The following is a 20,790-nucleotide window of genomic DNA, read 5'->3' as shown; positions in this document are numbered from 1 at the left end:
TTCAGTGCCCAAGGCTAGACTGTAGCCTAATGAATGGCAATGGTATGTAGACGAAACACAGCAAATAAGTAAGAGAATGATTTGAATTCATGCGCTACAGAAAACAGAGCCCATCTAAACCCAGTTCTGCTTCTTAATCACTATTTCCTTGGGGGAAACAAATTCATTTGAATGCCTAAAAAGGCAGTTATGCATCTGCGGATTGTTGATTTTGTCTAAAAAAATAAATAAAAATAAACTCTCTCTGTCCTCGTCTCCAAGTGCTTCACGACTCTGAAATGCCATAAAGCATTCAGAACTGGGGGCAGAGTGCATCTGCTCCCAGCCAAAAAACATTTCTATGCAATATAAAAAAAGTGGGGTGCGGAATGGAAGAACACTATCTTGCATAATAGTGTTCTTCCATTCCGCACCCCACTTTGTCAACCCCTCGTTCGAAAGCTTCCACAAATAGGCCAGAGCGATATGCGACCTGCCATCTTTGTCTTCCAATGTAAATTACCTATGAGGCATGCCGCTATTAAGTGAAGGGGGGTAGAGATGGAGAAAGCATTTATATTTCCAATTCCGAGTTTGTCACAGCTTGTTTGCAGGCAGGACTAATGGAAACAACCAATAACAGTTATTTAGGAGGTCTGCGCATGGCGCTTTCAATCAGCCCGGCTTTTTATTTTTATGGAGCGGGGAAAAAAAATATCCTCCATTTATCCGCCATCTCCATTTCTTGCACTCGTGCACCTGGTGGCTCTCGGGGGGACTATTAAATGACAGCGTATTTTCAGACACGGAGGATTCCGCAACATGAGTGCGGACTAGAAATGTATTCAGCTCAGCAGCGTGCTGCTCTTGCTTCCATACAGGGTAGAGAGGAGTGAGAGTCAAGGTCCCACATTTGGCTGAGGAATGTTAATGACTTTCTCTTTCTCATATGCGCATGTCTTTCATTTCTTCCCCCCCCCCCCCCCCCTATCTCCCCTTTTAGCTGACTTGACCTCTGCTGTGGGCACAGCTGAAGAGACATAGTTGGAGATAAAGTTAGTGAAAAATAATAATGTAAAAAATGAATGAATGTTAGAGCAAACTGACCCATGGCAGACATACCTTGGCACACTGCGAGGTGAGGGTGTTTGTGTGTTGACGACAGGAGTGGGGAATTGCCTATGCTAGCTACCAGGCTACAGTATCTAGCTATAGCACCTCAGAATTCTCTACTCAAACCTCTCAAAGCATATCTTCAATATCTTCCTATTCAGAAATTAACTTAACTTATATATAATGGAATATTAATTTGATGCCATATTATATGATTTCATGAAAAGACTAAGCTGAGCCTACTAATTAAAAGCTTATTAATCATGTGATGATGTTGCCACCTATTTCACCTGCGGTATATATATGACTTTTCAAATATATATATTCCAATTTTTCTTCAGTCTTGATTTACTCTTTGTAAGTTATGCACATTGTCCTACAATTCTCTTACCATTCCTGCCTTTTTCCTGACTGCCCACTCTACTGCCTTACCCAATCACAAAGAAGATTGGCAGATCATCCAGCCACTCACCATGTCCCATGCGAAGTTGGCCACCCAATAGACAGTGGGGTTAACGCCGCTGACGAACTGCAGGTGCTTGGCCTTATTGACCCGCTCCTGGATGAGGAAGAGGACGAAGCTGGCGGGGATGAAGGACATGGCGAAGATCACACAGATGGACACCACCATGTCCGTAGAGGTGCTGGCCCTGGGAAAAAAATGCAGAAGAGAGGAGGATGAGAGGAGGGAGAGAGTGAGAGAGCGAGAGGAGGGGGGCAATGACACTGGAGAGGGTGAGACATTCATAGAGTTGAATATCAAGGAACATTTTTAATCAAAGACTTTTGCTGTGTTAAATTCTGATTTGTGAGACAATTAGTACTTTTCTTTTGTGTATGAGAGATAAGAATATGTATGTATAAGTATGTACGCGTATATATTCTGTATATTTTTTTAATCTATCTATCTTAGTTTTTTTTTTTTTTATCCAGCTCATCGAAGGATAGGCAAGATCTGTTCAGAGTGGCTGTTTCACTAGCACATACCTTTTGCATTGCTGCTAGTTTTATTTATTGACAAGTACAGTGGGGAGAGCTAGAGGCGTTAGGACAGAGGGAGGAAGAAGAGCAGCAGAAAGGAACGGGGTTATTAGAAGGTCATGACGGGTATGAGCTCGGCTCAACAGAGGGGAATAGAGGAGGAGAGGAGAGGAGAGAGGGAATAAAATAAGAGAAGAGCAGACATGCAGAGAAGAGAGGAGAGAATAGGAAGGGAGAGAAGAATGTAGGAGAGGAAAGGGGGGTGAATAAAGATGAGAGGATAAAAGAGGAGAGGAGAAGAGAGGAAGAGGGAGGAGGGAGGGGGGCTGAGGAGAAATGAGAGGATAAGAGAGGAGAGGAGAGAAGGAGAAGTGAGGATAAGAGAGGAGAGGAGAAAAGAAAAGATGAGAGGTGAGGATAAGAGAGGAGAGAAGAGGAGAGGAGAGGTGAGGATAAGAGATGAGAGGAGAGAAGAAAAGATGAGAGGTGAGGATAAGAAAGGAGAGAAGAGGAGAGGAGAGGTGAGGAAAACAAAGGAGAGGATAGAAGAGAAGAGGAGAGGAGAGGTGAGGATAAGAAAGGAGAGGAGAGAAGAGGAAAGGAGATGACAAGGGAGGAGAGAGTGAGAGAGGAGACAAGAGAAGAAAAGAGGTGAACACTAGAGAGGAGAGACAGAGGAGATAAGAGGAGAGGTGAGGACAAGACAGGAGAGAGAGAGAGAGAGAGAGAGAGAGAGAGGAGACAAAAGAAGATAGATGAGAACAAGAGAGGAGAGAGAGAGAGAGAGAGAGAGAGAGAGAGAGAGAGGAGACAAAAGAAAGAGAGAGAGAGAGAGAGAGAGAGAGAGAGAGAGAGAGAGAGAGAGAGAGAGAGAGAGAGAGAGAGAGAGAGAGAGAGAGAGAGAGAAGACAAGAGAAGAGCAGAAAAGTGCAGAGTAGGGGGAAGGGGAAGTGACAGGAGGAGAGCGAGGTGAGGTTTCAACACACGGGTTGGGGCTTCGTCTCTCAACACGGAGATGATGAAAATTTCATCAAGGGAGTTGAGAAGCCTGAAGAGGCCGAAATAAGAGAAGACTCTAGAGCACTAGACCCAGATATCTGCTGACACCCATTCATCTTGATTGAGTCCAGCTCTGAGATCACATGAACAACACAAGATCTACAGAGATGTTCGCCATGGTCTCGCAAGTAAAAAGTCAAAAGGTCCTTGTCTCTCCATCATTGCCAGAACAGACAGTTCTTTGGTGCTAAAACACTGTAAAAATAAATTGATTAAATATTTAAAGCTGTCGTACTCTTAGAAAACAGAGCCCTATATTGGATTGACTTGAAGAACATATCTATGTAGCCATGGAAACAAAGGGAAAAGCCGTATGGATGCTGGAGAGAAAGGGCATCATCAACTTCCTCACCATAAGGCTAGGCAGTACATCAGAGGAGTGAAAAAAGGAGGGAGGGAGAGGGGGAATATGGACGAAGAGAAACGAGAGGCTGTTAGCACCGCATGACAGTACCATGATGGACATGAGCTCGGGTCAAGATTTAGCAAGGCGGGGGGGCTGGGTGTGTTTGTGTGTGTGTGTGTGTGTGTGCGTGCGTGTGTGTGTGTGTGTGTGTGTGTGTGTGTGTGTAGGTGTCTGTGTATGCGTGTGAGTGTGTGAGGTGGGGGGTCTGGTTGACCTATCCCACTTGCTGGCCCACATGTGCATCGATGTGCAATACCCCAAAGGCAATCGCACATCTCACTCTCCCTCTCATTCTCTCTCCCTCTCTCTCTCTCTCACACTATCTCACACACACACACATACCTCATTCTCCTTGCGCACAGATTCATGATTCAGAGGCTGGAGGTGTGTGAAGGCTTCACAGGAACACAACACAGTGACACTAGCAATGAGAGTACTGTTCCTCTCCACGTAGAGTGTCTTTCCTTTTGGCTTTACCAATGTAACAGAAAGCACATGGAAATTCCACTGGGTACATTAAATAGATAAACTTCCCTTGGTTTGCCACAGTGCTGCTTGAAACCATGTGAACCCCTTGAACAGTTTTTTCATGATTTTTGTTATTTCATAATCACCAATTTTTAAATATGAACTGTCAGGTGTGTATTTTTATAAAATGCATGGACTTGTTTAGAGGGAATTGTGTGAGAAGCCAAATAATCATGAAACATGGAATTAATGTACTGTATGTACAAAAGTAAGTGAACCACCAGCTGCATTGGTAAAGTCAAGTAAGTGATTAATGTAAAACATATTTGGGGCGCTGAAATGATCAATTAAGCTTTCTAATCAAACACACTTCCTTTGGAAAGGGTTTGAGCAGCCATTATTGAAATAGAGAGGAAATCCACCAGTGCCAAGGCATACCCACAGGGATCAACCATGCCAAGAGGAAAGGAGATATCTGAGGACATAAGGAAGCGAGTAGTGACAGCCCATCAGTCTGGGGAAAGCTACAAGATCCTCTCTAAAAGATTCCAGGTCAATTTATCCACTGTAAGACAAATAGAGTACTGAAGTGTGACGTTCTGTTTCCATGACTGCAGTGACAGAAATTCAAAGCGGCATTGACAGCATTGCATTTACACGTGACATCGTTTCTACCTAATAAATTGTTTTTAAATGTAGGCTATAGCCGTTTAAAAGTGTTTTATCTGCTAGGCAGCCGCTTAGCCACATAACACGGATTCCCTATCAGGTGAAGTAAAAAACTAAATCCCAGTGGATATTTCACATCTTATCAAAAATGAGTGACATTTTTTTGACCATTGGCTTTATAAAGCCGTGAATATAAGGATTTTAACCACATGCTGTGAAGTTTTATGCAGGTCTCTTTTATGGAGGAAACCCATGCTAAAATAAAGCTCTGTAGTCACAAATGTGATTGTGTTGGTATGAATATAAGTCTTGGAAACATAAAATTATGTAAATAGATTACGAAAGCCACAGCTATGTTCACCAATATGGTTAGATTGATTTGTTTAGATCCAGTGAAATTGCTGCCTTGACAATGCTACAGTTCGTCATGGCTTCGTACTCTATTACAGTATTTGCAAATGGAGGGCATTCAACATCCCAGCAACATTCCCTCGAAGTGGATGCTAATCAAAAGCATGACCAAAATGCACTAGAAAGATAATAAATAGGGAAAAGCCAACCCACACATCACCTCTAGAGAGTTACAGACCTAGACGGCTGTGTTTCTCCCTCTGGGCAATATCATCCAGGAAACCATGAATGCATGCCAACTGACCAAGGAATGGCTTAAGATAATGAGAATTCATACTCTGGATTGGCCAAGTCACAGTCCAGACCTTAATTCAATAAATGTTTTGGCTAGATATGAAGCGGGCAGTACATACTGTACCAGTTGACCCTCCAACCTCTCTTCTCGACTGGCTGAGTTCTGCAAGGAGGAGTAGGCAAAAATCCGATCCAGAATGGGGGCAGACGATGTTAAGGTTGAAGTAGTGGTTGCAAAAGGAAGTTCTACAAGAAATAAACTACATGGGTTCACATACTTTTGTAAATGTCATATTTTGAGTTTTTGTGAACTAAACCACTTTTGTTGAAGATATAATGAAACTATATGACTTTCTTTTGTTTTGGTCTATTATTTGGAAGGTCAGCTTTACAAATTGGGGTTTGGATGTGCATTAAATAAGGATATTTAATTTTTTTACTGCCCATGTTTGAGGATTCACAAACATTCAAGCAACACTATGTCTTATTACTTGACCAAGGTACCACAGCTTGTTTCGATGAGTGTCTTTCAGTGCTGCAATATTGTGTAAGCTATTCAGTGCTTTTATAATGTGAATCTGTTTCTGTGTTGTAATGCTATGAATGGCTTTTGAAAGCAGTATTGTGTACCGTGTACTGTACATCACATGCCTGCAATTCTCACGGTCCTGCAATGAATTGAGGATATCAAGGTAAACGCACATAACAAAGGTCCCCATGTTGTGATTATCCCCCTTTTGTGTTACCCAGACAACAGTCACACAACAGTCACACAACACAAGTTTCGGTAACACTTTACTTGACGGGTGAGTTCATAACACATTCATAGCAGCTGTCATAAACTGCACATAAAGCATTCATGACTGTTTCATGAGACATGACTCAACATTCATACCAAACCTTTCATGAATGTGGAAGACAGAACGACAACAACTTAATTGCAACAAAAACAAAAAACAAAATAAAAGTCAAAATAAAAGCAGCATTGCCGTTTTTTTCTCCACCCTTTGTAAATATTTCATGAATATCTTATGAAGTCTACATCGAATGTCACTTTACTATACAAGTTGTGAAGTATTCGTAATCACTGAGTTTAACACTGGGAGGTAAACTAGCCTTCAGCTGACCAGTATTTATGTAACCTGGAACGGTTGGACATTCCCAGTAGCAAAAGATGAGAAATCATCTGCAAAGGTTATATCATAAAACAAAAACATTTTTATGAAACAAATATTTGCTTGACCGTCTTTTTGGCACTGGAGTAGCAGCCCATTGACTCAGATGTGACGTGATCAGGTAAGAGGTTTGGAACAAAAACGGCAATGCTATTTTGTGATTGTTGCACTTTTATTTTGACAAGTTGTCGTCGTTCTGTCTTCCACATTCATGAAAGGTTTGGTATGAATGTAGAGTCGTGTCTCATGAAACAGTCATGAATGCTTTATGTGCAGTTTATGACAGCTGCTATGAATGTGTTATGAACTCACCCGTCAAGTAAAGTGTTACCCAAGTTTCTTAGGGCTTTCAATTTCACCGCAGTTATCTAGTACTAATCTGCTGCAATGGTAGAGCAAATGGTATGTATTATATACACTGTAAGCATGTGTGTGGTTATTGTCCTTACATTGTGAGGATCACAGTATGAATCCTTACCTCTTGGGACGATCTTTAAGTTATTGCCGCAAGGTTAATTAGCTTATTGTGGCCAACATGGCACACAATCATTTCAAAACTTTCTGCACTGGGCCCTTTATCCAGCTGAACTTGCCGTAAAGTATTTAAGGAAGACACAGACTTGCTACGGCAGAGACCTATTTTTCTCAGTTCAGTTGGCAGGCAGGACCACATGACCTTCTGAATAATGACCACACATGCATGCAAGGGGTCGTGGGCACGCACACACACACACACAGACACACACACACACACCCTCTCTCTTTCTCTCTCTCTCTCTCTCTCTCTCTCTCTCTCTCTCTCTCTCTCTCTCGAATACACACACACACACACGCACACACACACACACACACACGCACGCACGCACTCTCTCTCTCTCTGTCTCAAACACACACACACTCTCTCTCTCCCTCTCTCTCTCTCTGTCTCAAACACACACACACTCTCTCTCTCCCTCTCTCTCTCTCTGTCTCAAACACACACACACACATACATACAGTACACACACACACACAGTAATTAGTACCCGGGCCTCCTAGGATCAGCAGTGAGAAGCCCCAGGCGTCACACTCTCCAACCTTGACCTTCTTACAGAGCCCCAGACCAAGGCCTTCCTTCCTCCTCCTCCTCCTCCTCCACCTCCTGTCGCCGTTTCCAGCACTGGCATCTCTTTACTCTGCCACTACGGAGCCACCAGGGTCAAGGTGGGTGTACCCACACCACCCCACCGAACCCACATAAAACGCCCGAACCCACACACACCCACACCCAATGTGTCAGGCTACAACCCCCACCCCTACTTCCCCCAAAGCTGAAATTTCACCCTCTTCTTCAGCACAGCATCATTCATCTTCTACTTGACACCCAATTAACCCCAATGGGGATAGTAACTACTTTCAAACGAAAATGGGAAAAGGGGGGGGGGGGGGGCAAAACAACAAAGAAACACACACAGCAGTGAAGGTGTGTTTGTGTTCAGTGAGCTAGCGTAGCTTTGCTGGGCTAATCAGCCTTATGCATCACCCCGATTCATTATTCATGGGCTTAACGAGAGGGCTTGACGGTTCGCGATCGTCATTTGCGGATGTTTATCGCTCGGGTGTAATTTTCCATCCCGTTCTAATTGATGTTTGCTAAATGGGCCTACGAGTGAACATACGTTGTGACGGCAATTATGTCCTTGGGTGAAGTGAACGCACCAAGGCGACTTGAAAGACACTCCCCAAGATAGGCGCCGAGTGACTGAATGTCGCGGGCAACAGAGCAACTTCTTAAAAAACAACAACAACAACAAAAAATCAACAAAAAAAATCAAGGACAAGAGATGCAGGCGTTACCTGGCAACATGGCCCACACATTGATATTCATCCCAGCAAGGGCATGCTGGGTAGTCTTGCCATTTTCACTTTTATACTCAGTCAGTTCTGAGGCCTCTGTTGGTCGGCTTTGATAAAAATCAGCCCTTTTTTTCCTTTATCCTGTCCCTTCCGTCAGGAACAGAAAGCAGATTATTTTGCAAGTTTAAAAGCAGGAAGGTGCTGAAGTGGTGAGTTCAAAGGTGACTCAACAGGACTGATAAATTATTCATCCGAGAGGACAAAAGAGAAAAAAGTGCGGTGCACTTTAGAAACCTTGCGCTGGAAATCTGAACTTGAGTCTTGAGGTTGACAGACCTTTGATTTCCTGTACTTAAAGTGATTGGTGACAACGTGACTCTGAAGCAGGAAACCTTTCCAGTGACACTGCAACGACGCTGCAACAACCGGCAGAGGTCTCAAGTGAGCAGGGTGTCTCGTTAAAAGAAATGGAGCTGGAAAACCCTACACAGACTTCACTACAGACTTTAGCAGACTGGTTTAGAAATAATTTAATAGCCAGAAATATGCCTGCGAAATATGAAATATGCCTGCGAAACTTTATGCAGTAGAACTACACGCAGCATGCAGGACATAATGTTTGCGCAGGAGAGAGAATGAGAATTTATTCTTTATTCAGAATAAAATTTATTCTGTCATCTTCTTTAAGAACTTTTCCCAATATTTCCCATAGCCTATATCGCTTTTCCTGAAGGGGTGTCTTTATTATTTTAACTTGCGTCTTCAGCTTCTTTACTGTTGACTTTACTGTATTGATGCTTTACTGTATTGATGCTAGCCTTCTCGTGATATTTTAAGTAGGCCTATTTGTAGAAAATATATATTTAATTAATTTTAACTGACCCGCCCGCAAATGACCCGAATATCATTAAAATATTTTGTTTATGACTCATAACCGCGGGTGACCGCGGTCATCCGCGGGCGACCGCTTAATTTCGGGCAGACAGCGCAACACTGTGCGCTATGTAGATAGTTTCTCGTACCATGTACTCAGAATTTAGGTCTACTAGGCCTACAATAACGTCATCACCAAATACATCTTTTATTTTAGTTGATCAACCACAAAGAGTAGCATAGGCCCACTGTGCACAGTGCACTGACGACTGTAGCAGCCCAAGATAACCAGTTGTTGTAGATGAGAGGCAACCCCTTGTTTCAGATAGCCTGGACAACATGTTACCTGGGTGTTGCCTACGTTATTAATTAATGGTAGCCTACAGTAGTTAATTGATTCGCGTAACATATTAGTTGGCTCAAAGAGTAGGGAATCAGGATGGAGAGAGTCACGCGTGTGTTGCTTTTGTGGGATCGAATCCAGTTTAATGCTAGTTTTCAAAACATATATTTTTTTACATGTCTTTTGTCCGAGTGGCTGTAATGTAGCCGAGCACTCATGGCGTATGAAAAGCGACTTCAAACCAACTTCTAAAACAACTTGTCTGTGAATGTCTGACAACTGCTGCAGCGCATGCACGCGCAAGGAAACCAGCAGTAGAGGGAGAGCAGCTTCACAGAAGACAACTTCTGACGGCAAATTTGAGGAAAAGTTGGTAAACCACCCTTCTTACCTAATTTGAGGGTGCTGATTCTGAATATTTTGTTTACCATGCTCAATTCTGAGTTCTAAGCCGCATAATCAGCATTTTAACATAAAATAGCTATTATTTTTGCTTATTTTTCCCTAAATTGGGTTGATTTCAAAAGTAGATCACTAAAACCAAATAAAAGTGTTCACTAAATACATGTTTGAGCATTAAAGAAGCCATACTATAGTTTATAACGTATTTAATGGGAAAATGATTAGAGTTAACATGTAATGAACTCGGAAATTCTAACCAAACACAACCATATTTCTATTGCTAACATAGTGAGTCACTCTTAGTGTTAAATGCATTTCATCACAATAACAAATTGCACAGATAACCTTCAACTCAGAATATATCCTACAGTGCATATGAACTTAGATCAGTGGTTCTTAAACTTTTTGTCTGGCGACCCCACAAAAAAGTATGGCGAGGTCTGGCGACCCCACTTTCCCCAAACCCATTCTAAGTCCTTACTCAAATACCCCCCTCAAACGTTAACAACTAAATCAAGCAAAAACTAGAAAGCAAAGTCATTTGTTTTATTTACTCCATATGAACAAGAACCGAGAAAACCAAACAATCACGATTAAACAAGTGTAGGCTGCCGCCATATCAGATCAGAGCGCTATGTGCGTAGCACGCGCGCACACACAAGCACGCACACACACATACCAGCATTAGGCCTACAACGTTACATTAATTAATTATATATTTAGGCTTCATAAAATAAAATAAACAGATTGCTAATGGCCTACATGGGGTGTGTTTCCCGTACAACTACGGAGGTTAGCTTTTTACTAACAGGATGCATCGTTCAACTAACCAACATGTAAGTTACGACTGTTTCCCAAAACTGTCGTACTTACATAGTACTGTAAGTTTGGACCATGATAGTTTCCAAACTTCAGTAGTCTGGACTAAGGTGGTTAATGACGTTTAGTAGCACGTGAATGGGCACCTGCACATACTTCTGTGGCGCATTGCGTTAAGGCTGGCAGATGACAGCCGCCGTTGCACAGCAGTTACTAGTCCCCTATCCAAGAGTTCGAATCTGGGTTAAGATTTTAACAACAATATTGACATTGTTGTTTATCTTTTGTGCAGATCATATTATCAAAATCAGAATCCGCCTTCTTGGCTTGGTTTGCGTAAACTAACAAGGACCCCCCCCCCCCCCCCCCCCCCCCCTCCATGAAAATCAAAGGCTACATACAGGTGTGTGAGTTTTACTTACGTGCACATGGCTGCAAATTAAATTTTAATTTATGTATTTTCTGCCTTGGGCATTTTAAAATATGGATGTATGGTGGTTAGAAGTGTAAATATCAATTAGAAACCTAAATATATTTATAATTATTAATTTGCAAACAAATAACTGACGTCAGTGACGTCTTTGACATAAAGATCCCTGGAACTATGCTTCTACTAGCATTCTACCACAGGTCGAGAGGTGTAGTTGTAACACAACTTTACGATAGTGGTTGCGAACGTTCGTTGCTACTATGTTTTGGGAAACACTAACGTAGTGTAACGATGCATTGGACTAGGCCTATGTAAGTTCCAAATATGAATGTAATTCTGCGGCATAAAGCAGATGTATTTGTTTATTGTACAGAAAAATAAAAATGACATGTCAAGCAGTCAATTGACTACATTGCAGTCAAGAAGTAGGGCAAATTAATTTACGAAACCAAAACGTGGGTCATAGTTGTCTAAGCCTCTATAGCGTAGCCTGTTAAAAACGTCGCAGAAGCCTACCCAAGGCTACAGATTAATTCTGAACAGTTATTTCTCTACTGGCTCAATTATCACACCACTGTTTTGATTTGCGTAGTTGCGTTACCCCAACAATGACAATAATGTAGACAGCAAATTTCGATTTTCGTTACCAGTAGTCAAGAGCCATACCCAAGTAGCCTAAATCGAGGTAAATCGAGCTTTTTCAGAAGGGGCGGCAGGCAGAGCGATGTACAGTGGCAGAGCGACGCACAGTGGCTGAAAGTGGTACTAAAGCTTCACGCAGCTTCACGCTTCGTAATGCGCAACTGAAGCGGCCATTTGAAAGCGATGCCCACTGTAAACACATAATAACTGCATAAGGGTGAGTGTGAGTGTGAATGTGAGTGTGTGTGTGTGTGTGTGTGTGTGTGTCTGTGTGAGTGTGTGTGTGTGTGTGTGTGTGTCTGTGTGAGTGTGTGTGTGTGTGTGTGTGTGTGTGTCTGTGTGAGTGTGTGTGTGTGTGTGTGTGTGTGTGTGTGTGTGTGTGTGTGTGTGTGTTTGGGGGGGGGGGGGGGTCAACACTCAACGCTGACCTTTCAGAAGACATCCTTTTCACCCCAGGTTCCTGCTGAATCATTCACCTACCCCGACCACCCTCTCTTCCTCACTAATGATCCGTCTTAATTCCAAAAAAAAAAAACATTTCGCCTTGTGCGAATGCCCTTGCTGGGTGGACCTAATTACCCATGACAGTGACTACCACCGATCGCCTTGACTCTATCTCTCCCACCTCTTTACTCTCCCCCCATCCCACATCCCTCTCTACCTCTCCTCTTCTTCCTCACCTCTCTCTATCCAACTCTTTCTTGCGACTACCTGCAGAGTAATTAGCATATTAAACCAGGGCCCCTATTGCTGACACAGCCTTGCATTCATCAAAGAAAGCTGTGCGCAATTAAGCAATGTGAATATAATGTCATTTAAATGCAGTGGAGCCTGGGACATCCAGCAGCTTTATTTAAGCTGTGCTCACCAGGTGAACAGTTAGTTTTCTAGAGGACGCCACATAAGGAATGAGGCAACCTTGAACGCGCAGCGTTGTCTAATCACCGCACGGAAGCACAAGCGCCCCTCTGATCAAACTAATAATGTCGGCTCCGAGCAACAAACAACGGGAGAGCGTCTCATTATGCAGGCTCAGGACAGGTGTGCCACCTGCAGATGTGTTTTGGTGGGGTTTGGTCGTTCCTTACTTTGTCCCTCAAAATTGTATGGGTCACTGCACACATTAACATCACACTCATAATAAGTTTGTGCAATATTTCGAAACATGAAACTCTTTTTAGAGAACAGCCATTTAGATTTTTGTTGTATTTTTTCCCCCTTCTGCTCTGCCTTTTCTTTTTCATTCAGAGCAAATGTACATTGCATTTGTTTTTTTGTTTTTTTTTCGTATTCGTATTCTGAAAAGAATGACTACAATTACCAAAAAGTGGCCCACACTCTTGAAAGTAAAGCATGGGCTTGTTGCGAGGCTTTTGTGTTGTTAATGTGATACAAGGTCTCCAGACAAAAATCTCCCACGTAGGGTAGGAAATTACATGTCAGGAACTTATACTTAAAAGGGAACAATAAAAGCAGACTTGTGTGTTAAGAGTGGGCTACCTATTGTCTTCTTCCTTTCAGAACTTCACTGACTCATAGTGATTCACTGGGCAGTAGGAAGTGAAAAAGGGGCTATCTGGATTAGGTAACAGGCCAACCGTATTGGCAGGAAAGGCTATAAGAGCTTCCCATGTCCCTTGTGGGAAATGCGAGCTTATGTCACGTCTAAAACTTTTCAGTTCAAGCAGTTCAAACTTTGCTAGAGTGAAACTCTTCTGAGCCTGCCATACAAACATGGCCGCACCATCACCATTGTCGCAATTCTGGCGAAAGACTATTGCTATTTGATCCAAACAGCCAATTAAATTACAACCTTTCATTCCATTCTCCTGATACAAGCAGAGACTTTCTAATGAGGAGACACAGCACTCAAAAAATCCTTCATAGAAATGCATGGGGTTAGTTTGTAACGCCAATATGGCCGTTGTCTACACATATCCCACCCCTTCCTCGGAAAAACGTCGACATGTGAATACATTAAGCCAATCATGTGGTGTGATGTGAATACATTGAGCCAATCATATAGTGTGTTGTGAAGACATCGTGCCAATCATGTGTTGTGAACTCGCCACTAGAGCAAGATTGGAGTCGTGAAGCCTTGCGCACGCGCATTTCTGCCGAATAGGATGCCCGATGAGTACCCAAAAAGCATTGCAATATGACCGCCGAGTGGAGGGACTTGCCTAAAAGGACTTTGATACAAGTTGTAGAATTGGCTGGGATTTTGGAAGGGTGTGATCAAGCGTTTCCCACTTTCAGAGCCAGAACTGCTAACAAACAGCAGAGTTTTTCTTGGAGAGTATAAATGGACAGCAGGATTTGGTAACACTTTATTTTAATGTGTCGCTGTTACAGTGTACCTACCTAATTAGGTACAGTGGTACAACCTGTGTAACAACATGTACTATCAGGTACTATCATTGTACTTGCATTATGTATTTGTGGGTACCTACATATAGTTGTTACACTGTAATACTGAGTACAAAAGGTTGTAGCAGCACAGCTGTTACATGTACACTGAAGACAATGAGGCCTTGACTGGAGCTAAGCATGCTTTGTATATCAAATCTATCATGACCCGATTTACCCCATCCAGCAGGTCTCAGGTCAGCTCTTTGCCTCTGATGAAAATTTAGGCAAATTGGCAAAGTTTTGTAAAAGCACTCAGTATTACAATGTAACAACTATTTGTAGGTACTCACAAATACATTATGCAAGTACAATGATAGTACCTGATAGTACATGTTGTTACACAGGTTGTACCACTGTACCTAATTAGGTAAGTACACTGTAACAGCGATACATTAAAATAAAATGTTACCCAGGATTTACTTGAGCAACTTAATTACTGTAACATATACACCTTTAAATGCTGAAGGACTTCCACTGACACACACAGTCAATTCTCCTGAATTTGAAATAATATAAATTGGTGATCCTTCATAACACAAAGTGTTTGTTTATAAAGTCAGCATATGTCTATATGTGGGATAACATAAGAGCAAAGTTTGATGTTTTTGAGATTTGTTTTTAGAATGTGTACAGGCATACAACCAGAGAGGTTGCTGACCATTTGTGTTTAGATTTCGTTAAACGCCAATGTCACATTCATTAGAACTCTAATTGTCTAGTACACATCAGAACACATTAGTGTTTCCCTGACCAGGGGTGCGTTTCCCAAAACCATAGCTGCTAACCTGTTAGCAACTTAGTTGGTTGGCAATGGGAAATTGCATTGCAGCCACCAAAGTTGCTAACTTAGTCAGCAACTATGGTTTTGGGAAACGCTCAGTCAGTGGCTTGAGTGATCGGATTGCAATAAATCTTGGTGGTTGTTTACACATGTATTTAGGACTAACCACTTGTGATCTGATCACCTCAGACACATTTTTTTTAAAAATAGCTGTAAATGGAGGTCTAAGACGTTCAACAGGCAAACTCACATGGCTGCGTATGAGAGCTGCCCCTTGGTGAGGTTGAGTGGATGGTTGGAGACACTGATGCCGTAGTGTCGCGGGTCCAGGTTTGGAGGCAGGTTGCCCCGCAGGACGGCGTTGTTGGCTATGTTCAGAAAAGACACCATCCCATGCCAGCCTTTGTTGTAGAACCACACCTGGTCACACACACACACACACACACACACACACACACACACATTTAAATTGTCTATGTCTTGGTATTAGAAATTGCATGTTCGTTTCACATGACATAAACATTTCTCTTGTCATAAACCAATTTCATGTCTACATGCCATAAAGAAAATTGTGAGTGTATGTGCGTGCATGTTTGTTCATGCACGTGCATACTTCATAAAAGAATATTGCCTTAAAAAAAAAATCAGTGATGTTATTGAGACACAATACACGGTGGATTTACATCAATTGGTGTTGTCTGCCTTTCATCTCTTTGTCAGGACTGGCAATGTGTTCAAAGATTTACTTAGCAAGAGATTGTTGTGGAAAATAAAATAAAATCGAGGAACCCCACTAGCGTAGCTATGCTAATTAAAAAAGAAGGGTCTCCTTTTATTTAGGATTGCCAGCATTGAAGTTCTTCAAGCAAAAATAAAGTCAAACATGAAATCAATTAATTTGTTCTTCTTCAATAGCTTGTGTTTGAATCGCAGCTCAATTTCTTGCACGTCTCATCGTGAAATTAAAAGAAGCCATGTCTATCATGATACCAGTTGACACTTATTTTTGACATCAAGCATGCAAGCGATAACAAAAGCCAAAGAATAAAGCTGAGTGAATGTTAATACAATTAAAGGCTCGTTCAGAGAGGGTGAAGACAATCAGCTTCAAGAACAAGCAGCCTTTTGTTATGCTGAACATGGAGGCAGTGTTGAAATGAAGTGTGTAATTGCTTAGTGTGTGAAATAGCCCTACAATCCATAGGGGAATAGAAAACAATTGTACTTCACAAAACTGTACTTCACTCAGCTGAAGACATCAGTGGTGCAATGAGTCTCTGACTCCAATCCCCATTTATTTCAAACACAAAAAAGTGCAGGCACAGTAAATGGATTGATAGCATAATGTATATCACTCTGCTTCTACCAAGCATCAGTGCATACATACAGCGTGTGAACTGGCCCAATGTTCAAGTATTTTTTAAATTATAGCACAGAAGAGCTTCAAAAAATAAATAAATAAATAAATAAATAAATAAATAAATAAATAAATAAATAAATAAGTTAGTTATATTGATGATCTTTAGCAAGTATTAGATGCTAATATCCCATCTAGTTAAAGCACAGCCAAAGGAACAATTATCCAGCAAGAAAACTCATACAACTACAGAACTATAGTGAAAGACTGGATAACAACCAACAAGAGGAGCGTGATTTGATTTTATCTGACGAAAATAAAAAGGACACAAAGGTTGTAGAGAGACAGTGGAGGATGGGGCCTATGACAGGTTGGTGACTTTTAGTATTGTAGCCCAGTCAAACCAAAATACGGCTTTGCTTCCTTGTTTGTGCGCTCAGTATTTCTACTACAATATAATGCTCTGAAGGTGTACTGTTTATGCCATACAAGGGGGTAAAGAGAGTGGTAGAGTGTGTGTGTGTGTGTGTTTGTGTGTGTGTGTGTGTGTGTGTGTGTGTTTGTGTGTGTGTGGAGGGGGGGGGGGGGGGGGGGGGGGTATTCAGGTCAATTAACCCACAGACCACAGCATAATGCTGACACGCTAAAGGTTAGTCTCTCCTGTGTTGGGGGTTTCCATGGTCACTGTATGTCCGACTGCAGGCCACAACACAACAGGCCCCTGGCAGGGGCACCTTATGTTACCACCTCACTTTGTAGCAATTGTTTGAATAATTAGAAAACCTGTGCCAAGTGTTTCCATGTTGTCAACTGGCATTAAGGGTAAGCACAAGATGCCACCTTGGAGGGTGACTAGGACACTGCACTGGGGTGTAGGAGAGGCTTTTTAAACATCGATGACAAAGCAGTTTTTTAAGGACAGGCACATAGGGCGGCCATGTTTGTTCTGTCGCCATGGGGATGTGGGATAATGACCTCCTACCTTGACATTATGCTGAGTTCCGAGCTCTTTGAATACCACCTCCATGTTCTGCAGGATCTGCTCGGTTGCGTTATCCTACAGGAGGGAGAGACAGGAAGTTGCCCGATTAGACACATCTGGACGCACACTTGCACATGCAGACAGGGTGAAGTCACGGTGGTGAGGTCACGTGAATAAAACACACACGCTGTGTGCTTATTATGGCTTCCCATACACACCACGACATACTGAGCAGAAAGAAAATGAGAGAGAGCAGGAATGGTGGATCCAGCCAAAAAGGCAGAGAGATAGAGAAAGAGAGAGAGAAAGAGAGAGAGAGAGAGAGAGAGAGAGAGAGAGGGAGGGAGAGGGAGATAGAGAGAGAGAGGGAGGGAGAGGATATGAGAGGGTAAATGAAAGAGAGAAATTGTGAGAGAGTATGTGTGCGTGAATGAAAGCGAGACATTTCCGTGCGTGTGTGTGTGTGTGTGTGTGTGTGTGTGTGTGTGTGTGTGTGTGTGTGTGTGTGTGTGAATGGGGGTTGCAGAATGGTTGGAGTGGAAATGGACCATATTAAAGCGCTGCTCTGGCCATGTCTCACATGAAATGGGCCATGGGATGAGATGGGATGAGCTCACCGGACGCGTCCCCTCGCCAAACCCGCCCCCCCCCCCCCTCCAGGCCTGGTCCCCTAAGCTTCTGAGCCGTGTGATTTCAACGACAGTTGAGTGGAGACGAGTGCGGAGTCGATCCCGGTCATGCGGACAGCGAGGCCTGGGGGGCTGGATGTGATATAAATGCTAATGGCCCACTGGCTTTCACAGATCACTGCTAGCACAGCTAACCGCTAACCGCTAGCCGGCCCATTGCTGGGAAGTAGTGCTGACTGCTGTACACTGGCAGGCTGTAATGAACAACACTGTACACCACCACCACCACACACACACACACACACACACACACACACACAGACACACACACACACACACACACACACTAGTATCACCATAACCCCCGTGTAATCCTAAAACCTTACAACCCCTCTTGTGCTCCTGAAAAATGGGGGTGACACCACCTCGTGAGAAGAACAGACCTCAGAAGAGAGGGGATATACTGAGAGACAGAGACAGAGAGAGAGAGAGAGAGAGGAGAGAGAGAGAGAGAGAGAGAGAGAGAGAGAGAGAGAGAGAGAGATATACCACTGTCTAACCTAACATGATCAAATCGAAAATTAGTCAAGTCAATCAACGTTTCATTTCTCTGTTTAATACAATACTGAGACACACTGAAGACTTGTATTGGATGGGTGCCAGCATAAAGAGCCTTTATCACTGCAGCTCTCATCAGTTTGGGTTTAATTAGAGTTTCTAAGATCAGCCTGGTGCGCTTATGAAGTCCTCGTCAGTGCATGAGTGCCTACTCAATCACACACACACACACCTCCATTACCGCAGGAGGACACCCACATGGGACAGTTAGTGCCAGTGATGATCTATCTCTGTAGCTCAGGACAAAACCACATCTGGTATATTTTCTCAAACGTTACAGTGAAAGTGAACAAAAATATGGTGGGAAAAAAAAACCCTATATGTACCTCAAGGCATTGAAATCCACCTGCTTTAGTACAGCTCCTTGTACTAGGATGTGGTGAGACAGCGGTAATGGCACCGACTGACAATTGGTTGACCTGGGTATGATTCCCACTATTGTCTGTGTCGATTTGGACACAAATGTAAAACTCACTAATAACATTTCTTTCAAATATATCCCCAATGAGTAACACATGTCAAGTGTGTAAAGTTTAGATGGATTGGGATATCAAATTTACATTGTACACTGATGTAAGCATTTTCCCAAGAAATCAATTCTCCTGACTAATTAACTGTCTTTGCCTCCAAGGCTTAAAACTGTAGCATTGTTGAGCCTGCCACAGAGACAGAGACATCAGCTGTAACGAGAACAGACTGAGCCAATCAACAACCAGCCATCATGCAATTTACATTGTGACATCACAATCATGTCATGTCACATTGTGATGCGTTCTGAGGTACCCTGCGGAAAGCAGGCCAGCATTTTCCCCCCATCGCCTTTTGTCCTCCACATACGGCCCTGTCTCTTTGCAGCTCTGTCTAATAGAGGGATAGAGAGATGGAGGGATAGAGAGATGGATGGATGGAAAAGGGGTCTGGGTGTGGGGAGGCTGGTGTGGTGGTGTGCCTTGGCACACAGGGTAGGAAGGTTGGCAGGAGGTCTAGGTAAGGGGATTACTTCCGGTGCTGGGGGGGGGGGGGGGGGGGCGGGGGGACTGGGGGCTTTGCGAGCGTCGTGGCGGCGGCTCGGCAGCGGGTGGTGGTAGACAGGAGATGGTAGACGAGAGACGGGGGAGTCAGCGGGAGTGTTTAGCGTTTAGCTCAGCTAATCTCCCCGGCTCACTCCTCTTTCCAGCAGCTTCCAGCATTCTCTCTCTCCCTCTGTTACTCTCTGTCTTAGTGTCCTCAGATGCTCTCTCTATCACTCTCTCTGTTTCTCTCTGTCTATATCTCTCTCTGTTTTAGTGTCCTTACTTCAGATTCTCTCTCTCTCACTCTCTCTCTCACTCTCTCTCTCTGTTACTCTCTGTATTAGTGTCCTCAGATGCTCTCTCTGTCACTCTCTCTGTTTCTCTCTGTCTATATCTCTCTCTGTTTTGGTGTCCTTACTTCAGATTATCTCTCTCTCTCTCATTCCCTCTCTCTCCTTATTCCCATAGTTTTCACTTTGTTAATCTCGCCTATTTGTGTGTACCTCAGATATCACCTCTTCTTGTCCTTCCATTGCTTTTTTCCACTCTCTCTCTCTATCCCTCTCTTCCCTCCTGTATCTCCCCCATTACCCCCTCCTTCTCTCTTGTTCCCTCTTTTACTCTCCTTATATCCCCTCCTCTCTCTCTCTCTCTCTCTCTCTCTCTCTCTCTCTCTCTCTCTCTCTCTCTCTCTCTCTCTCTCTCTCTCTCTCTCTCTCTCTCTCTGTCCCCCCTTCCTTCTGCACTTCTCCGCATCAAGAACAGTGGTTACAGCTCTGCGCTCTTGTTTGTACCCACAATCCTGTGCACCAATGCAGCACCGTCCAGAAGAGGTGCTTAGAGCAAGTCTTCAAACACGGATTGTGTTTGTCCAGCAAAACGATCCCATTGTCCACCTGCCCAGTACAATGATGAATGAACACACACACACACACACACACACACACACACACACACACACACACGCACACGCACACGCACACATACACACGCACACACACACACACACACACAGACACACGCACACGCACACACACACACACACACACACACACACACAGACACAGACACAGACACAGACACAGACACAGACACAGACACGCACACGCACACGCACACGCACACACACACACACACAGACACAGACACACACACACA

General features: G+C 43.3%; 1 protein-coding gene across 1 annotated transcript in view; it reads right to left on the bottom strand.

The window, feature by feature from the left end:
- LOC121689698 (phospholipid-transporting ATPase ABCA1) overlaps nucleotides 1-20,790 on the bottom strand; it is a 219,180-nt gene that overhangs the window by 12,654 nt on the left and 185,736 nt on the right. The window contains exons 37-39 of the mRNA XM_042069737.1: nucleotides 17,373-17,447; nucleotides 15,284-15,453; nucleotides 1,565-1,742 (exon numbers count right to left, since the gene is read on the bottom strand). Of these exons, the coding sequence (XP_041925671.1) occupies nucleotides 1,565-1,742; nucleotides 15,284-15,453; nucleotides 17,373-17,447 (423 nt within the window). The remainder of the gene's footprint in view (nucleotides 1-1,564; nucleotides 1,743-15,283; nucleotides 15,454-17,372; nucleotides 17,448-20,790) is intronic.

This window comes from Alosa sapidissima, chromosome 18, assembly GCF_018492685.1.
Source record: "Alosa sapidissima isolate fAloSap1 chromosome 18, fAloSap1.pri, whole genome shotgun sequence".
NCBI lineage: Eukaryota > Metazoa > Chordata > Actinopteri > Clupeiformes > Clupeidae > Alosa > Alosa sapidissima.
This window is presented reverse-complemented; position numbering and strand designations above follow the sequence as displayed.